The sequence below is a fragment of the Lynx canadensis genome, chromosome C2 (genome assembly GCF_007474595.2).
Source record: "Lynx canadensis isolate LIC74 chromosome C2, mLynCan4.pri.v2, whole genome shotgun sequence".
NCBI lineage: Eukaryota > Metazoa > Chordata > Mammalia > Carnivora > Felidae > Lynx > Lynx canadensis.
The window spans coordinates 37,703,649-37,720,040 of NC_044311.2; the positions used below are offsets into that span (position 1 = coordinate 37,703,649).

General features: G+C 34.8%; 1 protein-coding gene across 1 annotated transcript in view; it reads right to left on the reverse strand.

The window, feature by feature from the left end:
- Positions 1-16,392, reverse strand: part of ATR (ATR serine/threonine kinase) — a 102,410-nt gene that overhangs the window by 2,421 nt on the left and 83,597 nt on the right. The window contains exons 40-45 of the mRNA XM_030329307.1: positions 15,976-16,176; positions 13,312-13,455; positions 10,836-10,986; positions 7,675-7,831; positions 7,285-7,438; positions 5,950-6,101 (exon numbers count right to left, since the gene is read on the reverse strand). Of these exons, the coding sequence (XP_030185167.1) occupies positions 5,950-6,101; positions 7,285-7,438; positions 7,675-7,831; positions 10,836-10,986; positions 13,312-13,455; positions 15,976-16,176 (959 nt within the window). The remainder of the gene's footprint in view (positions 1-5,949; positions 6,102-7,284; positions 7,439-7,674; positions 7,832-10,835; positions 10,987-13,311; positions 13,456-15,975; positions 16,177-16,392) is intronic.

The following is a 16,392-nucleotide window of genomic DNA, read 5'->3' on the forward strand; positions in this document are numbered from 1 at the left end:
AAGAAGGTGGATACATGAGCTTTAAAAGTCCTTTTTAAAAACTACATACTACAGCTAACATGTTTAATGGTGAAACTTCTATACCCCCAAGATTAGGAACAAGATAAAGATGTAGACCTCTCACCTTGTCTATCTGATATTCATTTGCTAGGGCAATTAGGCAAGAAAAAAAAGGCATGAGATTGGAAAGGAAAAAGTAAAACAATTTTTATCTGCAGGCAATGTGCTGTTATAGAGAGAAAAATCTTAAGGTACCTACAAAATAACTATTAGAACTAATAAATGAGTTCAGCAAAATTTGCAAGATAGGGATAAATACACAAAAATCTAACACGAAAAATGAATACAAAAATGAAATAAAGAAGAAATTCCATTTAGCATAGTATTTAAAAAACACGTAGAAGCACATTTAAAAAAATACAAGACTTGAAAACTAAAAATTATAAAACACTATTGAAAGAAATTACAGAAGAATTAAATAAATGAAAAGACATCCAATGTTCATGGTTGAGAAGACTCAACATTTTTGAAATGACAATACTCCACAAACTAACAGATTCAATGCCATACTTATTAACATCCAGGTTGGCTTTTTGCAGAAGTTGACAAGATGACCTTAAAATTACGGAAATGCAAAGAATAGCCAAACAATCTTGAAAAAGAAAAAGTTGGAGCACTCACAATTCCAAATTTCAAAATTTACTACAAAGCTACAGTGATCAAGATAATGTGTTATAGGCATATGGTTACACATAGAGATCAAGAGAACAAAATTGAAGAGTCCAGAAATAAAGTCTTACATATATGCTCAACTGATTTTTCACAGAAGTGCCAAGACAATTAAATGAAGAATAATATTTTCAAAAAATAGTGTGAGGAAAACTGGATCTGCACACTCAAAAGAATAAATATGGACCCCTACCTCACACTAGAAACACAAAATAACTGAAAATGACCATAGATCTAAATATAAGAGCTAAAACTACAAAACACTTAAAACAGAGGCATAACTGTTCATGATTTGGATTATGCAATAGTTTCTTAAATGACACCAAAAGCACAAACAACAATAAAAATAGATAAATTGGACTTCATCAAAACTAAAAACTTAAATGCTAAAAAGGACATCATCAAGAAAGCAAAAAAGACAATCCACATATGGGAGAAAATATTTGCAAATTATGTATCTCTTAAGGATCTACTACCCACAATATGTAAAAGAAGTCTTACAATGCAACAATAAAAAGACAAATAATTCAATTTAAAAAAAAATGGAAAGGATTTGAATAGTTATTTGTCCAAAGATGATATACAACTGACCAATAAGTGCATGAAGAGATGCTCAACATAACTGATCATTAGGGAAATGCAAGCTAAAACCATAACGAGATACCATTAGGTATACCACCCACTAGGATGGGTAAAGTAAAAAAGACAGGTAAACAACAAGTGTTGGTAAGAATGTGGAGAAACTGGAACCCTCATACCTTGCCATTGGGATTCTAAAGTATTACCTCAAAATGTTAAGCTTAGAGTTAACATGTGACCCAGTAATTCTACACCATACCCAAGAAAACTGAAAACGTATATCCACATAAAACTTGTACACAAATGTTCACAGCCACACTTTTCACAATAGTCAAAGGGTGTAAAAAATCCATTGTCCATTAGTTGATAAATGGATAAACAAAATGTGATATACAATAGAATATTTGGCAATAAGAAAGAATGAATTACTAATACAGGCTACAACATGGATAAACCCTGAAAACACCATGTTAAGTGAAAGAAGACACAAAATGCCACATGTTGTAGGATTCCATTTATATATGAAATGTTCAGAATAGTCAAATACATTGAGACAGAAAGTAGATTAGTGGTTGCTAGACAATGGCAGGGGAGTAGGGATGGAGAGTACCTGCTAATTTCTTTTGGGGGTGATAAAAATGTTTTATAATTAGATACCAGTGATGGTTGCACAATCTTGGGAATATGCTAAAAACCACTACAGTACACTTTGAAACAGTTAATTTTACGGTATGTAAATTACATCTTTTAAAAAACTGAGATATAATGGACATACAACATTAGTTTCAGGTGTACATAACTTGCTATTTGTATATATTGCAGAATGATCATCACAAGAAATCTAGCTAATATCCATAAACATACATAGTTACAAATGTTTTTTCTTGTGATGAGAACATTTATTTGTTTGCTTATTTAAATTATTTATTCACTTAACTAATCTCTATACCCAACATGGGGCTTGAACTCACAAGCCTGGGATCAAGAGTCTCATGTTCTTCCACCTGAACCATCAGGCACCCCCTTCGGACACGGACTTTTAATATTTACTCTCTTAGCAACTTTCAAATACACAATACAGTATTATTAACTATAGTCACCATGTTGCACAAAATATTTCCATGACTTAATTTATTTCATAACGAAAAGTTTATACCTTTTGACCACCTTCATCCATTGTCTACCCTCCACCCCCACCCTCTGGCCACCACCAGTCTGTTTTTTATGAGCTCAGTTTTTGTTTTTCTTTTTTTACTTAAGTTTCAATTTTAATTTCCATTAACATAGTGTTATGTTAGTTTCAGATGTACAATAAAGTAATTCAACAGTTCCATACATTACCCTGTGTGCATCATGACAAGTGTAATCCTTAGTTCCCATCACCTATTTAACCATCCCTCCACTCCACCTTGGTAATAACCATCAGATTGTTCACTATAATAAGAGTTTGTATCTTGCTCTATTTTTTCACCTTTGCTTGCTTGTTTTATTTCTTAAATTCCACATATGAGTGAAATCATATGGTATTTGTCTTTCTTTGATTGACTTATTTCACTTAGTATACTTTTTAGCTCCATCCATGTCATTGCAAATGGCAAAATTACATCCTTTTTTATAATTGAATGATATCCTATTGTGTGTGTGTATATACCAAGTCTTTTTTTTCCTTAAATTTATTTGTTTAAATTCAAGTTAGTTAACACACAGTGTAGTATTGGTTTCAGGAGTAGAGCCCCATGATTCATCACTTACATACAACATCCAGTACTCATCCCAACAAGTACCCTCCTTAATGCCCACCACCCATTTAGCCCATTCCCCTACCACCCACCTCCCCTCCAGCAACCCTCAGTTTGTTCTCTGTATTTAAGAGTCTCTTATGTTTTTATCTTATTTTTCCTTCCCTTCCCCTATGTTTATCTGTTACATTGCTTAAATTCCACATGAGGGATATCATACAATATCTGTCTTTCTCTGGCTGATTATTTAGCTTAGCATAATACACTCTAGGTCCATTCATGTTGTTGTAAATGGCAAGATTTCATTCTTTTTGATCACTGAGCAATATTCCACTGTGTGTATGTATGTGTGTGTGTGTGTGTGTGTGTGTGTGTGTATACACATACATCTTCTTTATCCATTCAGCAGTTGATGGACATTAGGGCTCTTTCCATACTTTGACTATTATTGACAGTGCTGCTATAAACATTGGGGTGCATGTGCCCCTTATAATCAGCATTTTTGTATCCTTTGGATAAATACCTAGTGGTGCAATTGCTGGGTCATAGAATAGTTCTATTTTTAATTTTTTGAGGAACCTCCATACTGTTTTCCAGAGTGGCTGCACCAGTTTGCCTTCTCACCAACAGTATAAGAGGGTTCCCCTTTCTCTGCATCCTCGCCAACATCTGTTGTTTCCTGAGTTGTTAATTTTAGCCATTCTGAAGATGTGAGGTGGTATCTCAATGTGGTTTTGATATGTATTTCCCTGATGATGAGCAATGTTGAGCATTTTTTCATGTGTCTGTTGGTCATCTGGAGGTCTTCTTTGGAAAAGTGTTTATTCATGTCTTATGCCCATTTCTTCACTGGATAGTTTTTTTGGGTGTTCAGTTTGATAACAAAATCTATAAAGATAAAATCTTTATGTATTTTGGATACTAACCTTTTATCTGATATGTCATTTGCAAATATCTTCTCCTATTCCATCGGTTGTCTTTTAGTTTTGTTGATTGTTTCCTTCACTGTGCAGAAGCTTTTTATCTTGACGAGGACCCAATAGGTGATTTTTGCTTTTATTTCCCTTGCCTCTGGAGACATGTGCTGTGGCCAAGGTCAAGGAGGTTGCTGCCTGTTTTCTCCTCTAGGATTTTGATGGTTTCCTGTCTCACATTTAAGTCTTTCATCCATTTTGAATTTATTCTTATGTATGGTGTAAGAAAGTGGTCCGGTTTCATTCTTCTAAATGTCACTGTCCAATTCTCCCAGCACCATTTGTTAAAGAGACTGTCTTTTTTCCACTGGATAATCTTTCCTGCTTTGTCGAAGATTCACTGGCCATATATTTGTGAGTCTATTTCTGGGTTCTCTATTCTATTTCATTGATCTAGGTCTCCATTTTTATGCCAACACCATACTGTCTTGATGTAATACAGGCTAAAGTCTGGAACTGTGATGCCTCCAGCTTTGGTTTTCTTTTTCAACATTACTTTGGCTATTCAGGGTCTTTTGTGGTTCCATACAAATTTTAGGATTGTTTGTTCTAGCTATGTTAAGAATCCTGGTGGTATTTTGATAGGGATGGCATTGAATGTGTAGATTGCTTTGGGTAATATAGACATTTTAACAATATTTATTCTTCCAATCCATGAGGATGGAATGTTTTTCCATTTCCTTGTATCTTTTTCAATTTCTTTCATAAGCTTTCTGTAGTTTTCAGCATACAGATCTTTTACCTCTTTAACTAGGTTTATTCCTAGGTATTTTATGGTTTTTGGTGCGATTGTAAATGGGATCGATTCCTTGATTTCTCTTTCTGCTGCTTCATTGGTATATAGAAATGCAACTGATTTCTGTACGTTGATTTTATATCCTGCAACTTTGTTGAATTCATATATCAGTTCTAGCAGTTTTTTTGGTGAAGTCTTTTGGGTTTTCTATGTAGAATATCATGTCACCTGTGAAGAGTGAAAGTCTGGCTTGTCAATTTGTATGCCTTTTATTTCTTTCTGTTGTCTGATTGCTGAGGCTAGGACTTCTAGTACTATGTTGAAAACTGTATCATATCTTCTTTACCCATTCATCAATCAATGGACACTTGGGCTGCTTCCATTATCTTGGCTATTAGAAATAATGCTGCTATAAACATCAAGGTGTATGTATCTCTTTGGATTAGTGTTCTTGCATTATTTTGTAAGTGCCCAGTAGTGCAGCTCGTGGATCATAAGGTAGTTCTATTTTTTCTTTTTAAGACTCCACATATAAGTGATCTCACACACTTCTCTGTCTTATTTTCACTTGGCATACATGCCTTCAAGGTCTATCTATGTTGTCACAAATGGCAAGATTTCCTTCTTTTTATGGCTGAATAATATTCCACTGTGTATGTATATGTTTGTGTGTATGTGTGTGTGTGTGTGTATATACATATACATATACATATACATACATCAGGCTTTTTTTACCCATTCATCCATCAATGGACACTCAGGTTGCTTCCATGTCTTGGCTGTTATAAATAATGCTGCAATGAACTGTAAGTTATACCTTAATAAAGCTATTATTTAAAAAAATTCACTTCGGGGCGCCTGGGTGGCTCAGTCAGTTGAGCATCCAACTTCAGCTCAGGTCATATCTTGCGGTTTGTGAGTTTGAGCCCCACGTCAGGCTCTGTGCTGACAGCTCAGAGCATGGAGCCTGCTTCGGATTCTGTGTCTTTCCCTCTCACTTCCCCTCCCATGCTCATGCTGTGTCTCTCAACAATAAATAAACATTAAAAAAAATTTTTTTTAAATACAATACAACAAAATAAAAAAAATCACTTCAACCAATGCAAAGTGGCTTCTATTATTTAAAAAACATATTTAGGAACCAATAATTACACTCAAGATTACTGTTAAATTGTTTACATAACATAAATACCTCATTAAAGGCTCTCTTTGATCTCGCATCAGCCTCATTGTAACTTCACAAGCTCTTCGAAAAAGACCTTCTGTTCCCATAGGACCCATTCCATTAACCATATTATGAGTCAGCCGAAATGGAACAATTTCTGGAACTTCAAAGGTTTCCCCCTTAAAACAAGGCATTTTATTAAAAAGTAGTATTAGAATTTTAAAATCTTTGTGCAAAAAAAAATTAGAACTTCAAGTCTAGACTCTTTAAGCAAAGTGCAGAGATACCTTCACAATATTTATATTTTTATAATATGTAAATATAAAAATATTTGTAACCACATTAAAGGCCTATATCATGAAGGAGCCTACATCTCTACCTTTGATCTAACCGATGGATGGATTCACCTATCACTGAATTATTATAGTGAATATTACTATAGAGAAATTTTTATGCATTCAATATTTAATCTCATATTAACTTCCTTAATGTCCTTCTTGAGTAATATAAAATAAAAACAAATATTCTCATATTTTTCTTTTTTTTTTTTTTAAGAGTTTCACTTTAAAGCAGGGAGGGAAAAGAAATAACCAAATGTTAGATGCTCATACTGATGAGAGTATACAACATATAGTATAATGAAGTCCAGTTCATTTATTTTCTACCATTCTCAACCTGCCTTTCATAGGGCCTTTTCATCCCCAAATTTATTGACTCAGTTTATTATATGATTTAACAAATACCAGTGGTTTATCTTTTGATTTAATCTTATTTGTATCTGTAACCTGTCTTAGTTCCTGTGACAGCAGACGGCAATCAATACTGGGGATATGAAAATAGGGAGTTAATCTACCAGTATGCCTTCCAGGACACTGGAAATTAGAGGGGGCCTGAGGGACCTCAGTCCAACTAGCTTAATTTATTCTTAAGCCCCTCTGGACCTAAAGAATTTTCTGGGATGTCTGCCAGAGATCTGTGTATTTTGTTTAAATTCCTGGATGATTCTGATATGCTGCCAGGTTTGGAAACCATCATGTTAAAGTACTGTCTCTTTAGAACTGAGTCTCAGTAAAATGAACTGATCTGCCCATATTCACATAACTAAGAACTGAGTCAGAACTTGAATCTTTGGATTTCAAGTTCAGTGCTAGTTTTCCTATATCACTCTTTTGAGTTCTCTTCATCCTAAGTTGCTTTACTGAGGACTCTGGGATCCACTGATCAAAACCAGTCAAAAAAACCCTCAGTGTGACTCAACTGTGATGATAACTGCTACCAACGGGTATATCTAGGAAGAACAGTTGTTAAAAAAGGCAATTGGGAGAAAACATACAATTAACTAGAATGAGTCACATCACTTACCTTATTGAAGAGACAGTTGAAATCCACATGTACACATTCACCAGTCAAAGAATCAAAGAGGATGTTTTCACCATGACGGTCTCCAAGCCCCAGGATATAACCAACCATTGACATAACTGCAGTGGAACGACAGTATGCTGACCTGCTACTGTACCTAAAGAAAACACAATGCCTATCACATATCCTTATGCCACTGATTTAATTTAGATTTAATTTTAAATTTAGAATTAAAAAAAAAATTTTTTTAAGTAATCTCTAGCCCCAATGTGGGTCTCAAACTCACAACCTTGAGAACAATCACACACTCTACTGACTGAGCCAGACAGGCACCCCTAAGATATTTTTTAAAACATCTAACCATAATAATGTATTATTTTCTGTTTAATTTACCATGATGTAGGATCAGGGAATGTCCTCAGAAACCACTCATGAAAAACAGGAGGATGCCTGGGTAGGAGAAATTCTTGGAATACTTTGAGTTTTTCAGACAAAGCTGCGGCTTTTGGTAGCATACACTGGCGAAGTTCTTTTCCTGTCATATAAACTCCTACAAGGTAGAGTGGTTTTCATTAATCACACAAGCCAAATAAGGGGCAATTTTTTTATTGGACAGAAAACATCCATTTTTATTCAAATTGTTAATTAAAAGAATGGAAAATTTTTCATAAAGTTACCTTCTGATATTATAATAAAATAATAAAATGCATTATGTATGTTCCCTTGTAATTATCCAAAGTGAAGCTTCTTGTTTATGAAAATGAATGTCAACTAAAACTAACGTGGAATCAACTGATTCCAGAAGATATTACTCAGAATAAATCCAACGTGAGGAGTACCCCTGGAATTGTAAAATGCTGTAGTCCTCACTAAAATTGTACTAATCTCTCTGTTAATCAGCATGAAGTACAGGTCCACACTGAATAATTATTAAAAAACCTACAATGGTGCTTTGAAATAATTTACTGTGTGAAGGCTAGCCTATAAGATTCATAGTATAGCTGATTCTTGAGCTAATCTTGTACAATGCAAATCATCTGGAGAAAAACAAGAAATTTTCCTTCTGATATACTGGTGAGCTTATATTAGATGGGTGATATGACTACAGTCTATAAAGTGCCTTTCAGGCCCACCTTGGTTTAGATACTTTTTTTTTTTTTAAGAGAGAAAGTACGAATGGGGGATAGGGGCAGAGGGAAAAGGGGAGAGAGGCAGTGAGAAGGAAAGGTGGGGAGAGAGGAAGAGAGAGAGAGAGAAAGAGAAAATATCTCAGTCAGGCTCCATGCTCAGCATAGAGCCTGATATGGGGCTCAATCCCACAACCCTGGGATCATGATTGGAGCTGCAATCAAGAGTAAGATACTCAACTGACTGAGCCACTCAGGCACCTCGGTTTGGTGCTTTTTACACCCAAGACAGAGCCAAAGTTTTAAGGATAAGTTTGAGATTTGATGTTTTCAGTCTCAAATGTTACATAATTCCCATGTGTTCACGGTATTTAAAAAAGTTTTTTTTAATATTAAAAAAAAATCCAGTAACAATAACTAAAACTTATACAATATTTCATCCTTCCAATAAAATAGTCAATAGTAAATTCCTTGGAATAAGAGTCCAGTGTGTGAGTTTCAGCTCTACAACTTATCAGCTTTGTGAACGTGGGGAAGTTACTTAACCTCTGTACTGTACATAAAATAGGGATAATCACTTAACAATAAAAAACAAGGCATATAACATACTTAGCACAATGATACAGTAATTTATAAATGTTACTTATTGTTATGGGTTAAATTGTACCCTAAAAAAATGTGTTTAAGTCCTAACCCCTGGTACCTGTGAATGTGACCTTAATTGAAAGTAGGGTTGCTGCCCATATAATAAAGTTAAGATGAGGTCATTATGGTGGGCCCTTAATACACTATGACTGTGTATAAAATACTGTATAAGAAAACAGACATATAGACTTAGGGACAACACTGTATGATGACGGAGAATAGAGCTAGTAAAGTGATGAGTCTATAAGCTAAGTAACATCAAATATTGCTGAAGACAGCAGAAGCTGACAGAAATGCATGGAAGTTTCTCTGCTAGAGCTTGCAGAGAGATGGCCCTACTGACACCAAGATTTTGGATTCACAATTCTCAAATTGTGAAAGAATATATTTCTGTTGTTTGTAGCACTTTGTTACAGTGGCTCTAGGGAAGATAATAACTTATTTTCTACCTTATTCTGATAACTTCACCTATCATCCCATATATTCTTCATCTAGCTATTCTTAATGTCTGTATCTTTTATAACAATAGTACAATTACCTAAGGAACTCAATATTGTTACAATATTATTAACTAACCTTTAGACCTTATCAAATTTCACCAAATGTCCCACCACTATCCTTTGTCTGGGCCAGGATCCAATCAGGATCCCTTATTACACTCAGCTGCCATTATCTCCTTAATGTCCTCAAATGTGAGTAATTTTTGTCTTTGTCTTTGATTACCTTGAAATTTTTTAAGAGTTCTAACCAGTCATATTTTTGTTTCTCCACTGTAAAGTTACTACTTTTCTTCCTTTTTAATTAAGAAGTAGCTTATGGGGAGATACTTTGAGACCCTACAAATAACCTTTTGCCCATTAATTTCAACATCTATTGATAATCGCTGCCTGCAATAATTATTATTGTGGTACTTGCTAATTGGTGATTTTCTATTTCCATAATTTCCTCTACATTCATTAACTACAAGGAAGATCTATTATGTATTGTAAGGAAGAACTGTTCCTACTTCCCTACTTATTTATTGAAGCATTTATTTACATCAGTGTGGACTCATGTCAATTTTATTCCATGAGTTATAATCTATACTATCATTATTTATTTTCTTGCTCAAATTATCTGAGGCTTGGCCAGTTGGAGTCTCTAATTCCAATCTAATACTTTTGGCTTTATTCAAACCTTCTTTCTCCTTTTCTTTCTCTGACAGTGGAAGAAAACTAGCTCTCATTATCCATAATATATTTATTCATTTGCTAAAGTTGAGTATACAGGGGCGCTTGGGTGGCTCAGTCGGTTAGGCATCCAACTTCAGCTCAGGTCATGATCTCACAGCTCATGGGTTCGAGCTCCGCGTCGGGCTCTGTGCTGACAGCTCAGAGCCTGGAGCCTACTTCTGATTCTGTATCTCCCTCAGTCTCTGTCCCTCCCCTGCTCATGCTCTCTCTTCCTCTCTCAAAAATAAATAAACATTAAAAATAAATAAATAAAAAATAAAGTTGAGTATACATGTAAAGTAGTTTCAGAATTGCTAACCAAAACCTCTGTGAAAAACAAATTTTCATGTATATTTTTGTAAGCTACATCAAATTTTTCGGGATAAAGATAGAGAAGGAAGGTGTAAAGACAAACACCTTAGTACTTCTGTATATAGACTATCATTTGACCTAGAAATTCTACTATGGCTTATTAAAAAAAAGGTACAATGAGATATGTTAATAACAATTATACATGTTAGTAGATTTTATACTCATTATATATTTGTACTTTAAGAATTCATTTTAGTACCCTTTTCCTTATATAGTTTGGTCAGAATAGGTCTCAAGCCAGCAGTGTTGTTAACCCATTCAATAATCCCACATTCATCATTCAGGGGAATAACTGCGTATGTTCGGATATGAAGTTCTCTTCTGCGAGATTCTGCATCTTTTCTCAAGCACTATTAAAAAAAAAAAACACATAAACTTAAAAATTCAGAATTCTACATGTCATGTCAAATATATCTAAAAATTATTCATTTCATAGCAAAAGAATGTCAGTGAAAGTTTACTCTGTGGTATAGATGAATAATTCTTCAGAATGGTAGGAAAGGATACTACTAGGATAGTATCCATCCTCTTTTTTCCAAATCATTAAAAATGCCTTGGGCAAGTCCCTCTTTTTTAATTATTGACTGAGAATTATTCACTATTCATGGGCAACCCATTCACTTTTTTAATTATTAACGTGAGAATATTGTGTTGAAAGTATTAAAGTTGTATATTCAATGACAAAATGTTCTTTCACTGTTTATTGCTTTATAGATATTACTGAAATATTAAGTCCTTAGGTACAAAGACTGCTATTTAATTTTGATTATCTCAAAAATTTATAAACAAAAAAGTATGAGTTTTATGATGTCCTTAAAATTTTTATTTTATATATCGTATAAAAGTTTTATTTTTATTCTTGCAGCTTGATATTACAGCTTCATTTGAAAAACTATCTCCTAGCAGAAGAAAGCTTTTTACATCTCATTTGATTAATTCTGAATTAATTTAGGAAAGGATAAACAGTATTTTGTTTAATTCTGGAACTGTAGGACATAAACAGACTAAGCATACAAGTATAATTGCAATTTGTCCAATTCAAAAGCACAACCACTAGCCAAAAACATATTTTAAATGCCAGGAATAAGTAGGCTACATAAATGTCAGCCAAACAGTATAATACTAGAATTTACATGTAAAGATCAGTTTGTGGTCTCCTAGACAAACACAGACTGTAGTTTTTGAAAATCAGGCTACTGTATCTGACCATGGCAATGAGGAGAATAGTAACAAAATAAATTAATCAGTAACAAAACTGAAAAAGATACATTTATAAACTAAAGCCAGGCCATCTAATACTCCTAACCAGAAAAACACTCAAGGGAGCTTCGGATGAACATACTAATTGGTTTAACAGTCAGTGAATTAAGTTACCAATTTACCAAACATTTAAAAAAAAGTTTTTTAGGGGCGCCTGGGTGGCTCAGTTGATTGAGCGTCCGACTTCGGCTCAGGTCATGATCTCACGGTTCCCGATTTCAAGCCCCACATCGGGCTCTGTGCTGACAGCTCGGAGCCTGGACCCTGCTTTGGACTCTGTGTCTCCCTCCTTCTCTGCCCCTTCCCTGCTCATGCTCTCTCTCAAAAATAAATAAAAATATTAAAACAAAACAAAACTTTATACCACATTAAAAGCCCATTTCAAAGGCAATATGAAATGAAGGACTTTTTTAAAAATTTATTTAAAATGTTTGGGAAGGGCGATTGGGTGGCTCACTCGATTAAGCATCTGACTTCAACTCAGGTTATGATCTCGCTGTTTGTGAGTTCAAGCCCTGTGTTGGGCTCTGTGCTGACAGCTTGGAGCCTGGAGCCTACTTCAGATTCTGTCTCTCCCTCTCTCTCTGCCCCTCCTGTACTCGTGCTCTCTGTCTCTCTCTCAAAAAACATAATAAACATTAAAAAAAAAAAGCATCCAATAGAAAATATTTTCCCTCATTAACACGTCTTACACATTTTTCTCAATATAATAAAGGTAATCTAATTTTTTAAAAAGTTACATGAACCCAGCAATTCCACTTCTGTATACACACTCAAAAGACTGAATGCAGGAATTCAACGAGCTATTTATATACCTATGTTCATGGCAGCATTATTCACAATAGCAAAAGGTAGAAACATTCTGTGTCCCTTGATAGATGAATGAATAAACAAAATGCAATATACACATACAATGGTATATTATTCAGCCTTATAAGGGAAAAAAATTCTGACACATTGTAACATGGATGAAACCTGAAGACAATACCAAGTGAAAAAGCCGGTAAAAAAGGCCCAAAACTATATGATTCCACTTCTACAAGGTGTACCTAGAGTAGTCAAATTCATAGAGATAGAAAGTAGAATGGTGGTTACCAGAGGCTGGGGAGGAAGAGGAATGAGGAGTTATTATTTACTGGATAGAGAATTTTGGTATGAAAAGATGGCAAAAGTTCTGGAGAGGGATGGTGGGGATGGTTGCACAACAATGTGTATGTACTTAATGTCACTAACTGAACAGTTAAAAATGGTTAAAATGGTAAATTTTATCCCAATTAAAAAAAAATTAAGTGAAAACAAAAAAGGTAGTACATTTCATTCTCTTTTTAAGAATGATCTATTTGCATACTGAAAAGTTCCTATCACAATGATAGTAATTACTGTAATTCTAAAATTAAAGCAAACTATCTCCAAACCTTATTAATCAAGGAATTAAATTCCATCAGTCTACAATCCTTTCTCAGGTCATCTTTAGGCTTACACATCATGATGTAGAACTTTCCATCTGATCCTTTTAAAGAGATCTTCTTTGGTTTCTGAAGGGATGCAAGAATTTCCACCTAAAAGATGATGAATTACATATAAGTTAAGGTCAAGATTCTTTAAATTTGTTATTTTTTATTTTTTTTGAGAGTGTGTGTGAGTAGGGGAGAGGGGGAACAATAGAAAAAGAGAAAGAGAGAGAGAAAGAAGGAGGGAGGGAGAGAGCGCGCACGCACACCTGATGTAGGGCTCAATCTCAGGACCATGAGATCATGACCTGAGCTGAAATCAAGAGTCTGCCGCTCTACCAACTGAGCCACCCTGGCACCCCCATTTAAACTTTTATATTTAAAAATTGTGCTACCTAACAAAAAGAATATAATAACCTATATTGTGTAGTAAGTTTATTATTTTAATGATTTCTTTTTTTTTTAATGTTTATTTATTTTTGAGAGAGACAGAGCATGAGCAGGGGAGGGGCAGAAAGGGAGGGAGACACAGAATCCGAAGCAGGCTCCAGGTTCCGAGATGTCAGTACAGAGCCTGACATAGGTCTCAAACCCACGAAATGCGAGATCATGACCTGACATGAAGTCAGACGCTTAACAAACTGAGCCACCCAGGTGCCCCTTTAAAGATGTCTTTGATCGTAATCACCTATCATCTATGAAAAGAATGGGTTGCCCATGAATAGAGACCCATTTTCACCCATTAGGAGTGGATATAAAGTACAAGGATTACTTTATCAGCAATATAAGTGCTTATACATCTAAACTTAGGTATTCTCTTCAGAACAGTCACAATGTTTAAATGACTTTTGAAACATTTTTCAGAGCCTGTCTTCAGAGCTGTAGGCACTGTTTTTAAATCTTATTTTTAATGTTTATTTATTTTTGAGAGAGGGAAAAGACAGAGCACAAGCAGGGGAGGGGTAGAGAGAGAGAGAGAGAGAGAGAGAGAGAGAGAGACAGAATCCGAAGCAGGGTCCAGGCTCCAACCTGTCAGCACAGAGCACGATGCAGGACTCAAACTCATGAGCAGTGAGATCATGACCTGAGCCGAAGTCGGACACTAAACCAACTGAGCCACCCAGGTGCCCCTAAATGTCTTTAGGGTAAGAAATGATTATCAATTTAATGTAACTTGATTTTTGAAAAAAGAAACTCTTTCCAAAATCAAGTCTACCTAATAAAGTGAGTCAATAAGCTGAGTATTATTAAGTTAAAAACAAAACCTGATTGTAAGTAAGAATGATTTCATTATATGGTTTAGTATCTGGCTATGAAGCAATTAAATGTTTTGATCTATAGACTTGCTGGAACAAACACAGTTATGAAAAGTATTTACTTAGGGGGCGCCTGGATGGCTCAGTCAGTTGAGCATCTGAAATCGGCTCAGATCATGATCTCATGGTTCATGAGTGCAAGCATGCGAGCCCTATGTTGGCCTCTCTACTGTCAGTACAAAGCCCCCTTCGGATCCTCTATTCCCACCCTCCCTCTGCCACTCACCCACTCTCTCCCTGAAAATTAAATAAACATTAAAAAAAATTCACTTAGAAATGCTCTAGTACCATTTCTTTAAAATAGTCATATATTTAGGTGCCTAGGTGGCTCAGTCAGTTAAGCACCAGCTTTGGCTCAAGTCATGATCTCGTGGTTTGTGGGTTCGAGCCCTGCATCAGGCTTTGCGCTGACAGCTCAGAGCCTGGAGCCTGCTTTGGATTCTGTGTCTCCTTCTCTCTCTGCTCCTCCCCCACCACTCACACACATGCACTCTCTCTTGCTCTCTCTCTCAAAAATAAATGAACATTAAAATAAAATAAAAAATAAAATAGTTACATTTATAGTTACATATTATACTTCAAAAAAAAATCAAGTTCTTCTTAGCTGAATTTTGTGTCCTTCCAAAGTATAAACAAAAACTATATTTTGTTCTCATTTTTTTCTCCATTTTTAGGACAAAAGAAAGTATGGAAAAGTCAAATTGTGGAAAATAAAAATTATACTCAAACTAAAACAATATGAACATCTAAAAAATCAAAATACTCAGTTAATCATTTTTTTAAGGACACTGTCCTAGGGGTTATACATGATTAAAAGGAAAATAAGTCTAAATATTGTGTGTGTATATCTTACAATGCACAAGGGAAGATAAAATGTATATGATTGAAAAGCTGACGAAACAAAGGTAGCACATGATTAGAAAAAAACATGTAATGTTAGCAATATGTACTAGAAAAATTGAGAAGAGAAAATGTGTTCAAGGGAGGACATAAAAAGCTAAAAATTCTGAAGGAACCATCTCCCCTAGTATGCTATTTAAGATGCATGGCTCTTGTTCATCATAATACACATTAAAAAAGTACCAGTCTTCTCCATATGGATATTTTTATGGGTCACAGATCTTGGGAACATTTTTAACATTTAATTTTGTCCCACTGGTATAAAGTTTTACTTTTCTGTACTTCTAATCATTTTTTTCTTTGTAAATACAATTTACTTACTCTCTGAGAAAGACACCTTTAAACTTACTTTGCCGTTTCTAACTTCACTAAATTTTAAAATTGTAGTTAGTTATGTAACATTGAAGTTTACCGTATCATCAAAGCTGGCAATATAGGCCCAATGCCCAGGAAATGGCTCGTGGTTGGCATGAGCACCCGGAATTGATGGAAGAGTAGGTATCATGACTGACTGTAAAGGAATGAGGATTTCACTAAATGTTGGTTCTTCTACCAGCTTTTTAAGCATTTTAAAATGAGTGCTCATGCTTAATGTAGAACTACTTCCATCCACCTGGGGGAAAAACAGTACGTTTTAATTACTCTGTGTTTACCTTGAATTGTAGAATGCTTAATTTCAACCAAAACAAAAATTTCATTTCTACAGTATTTTAATTACAATGGTTAAGCAGTCAGTGGTTTTCTAAGAATTTTTTATACATCTCATTTTACCTACTCTGTATTCTTTCACTGCATCAGTAATAGTACCTATACCACAGGGCTGTTTAAT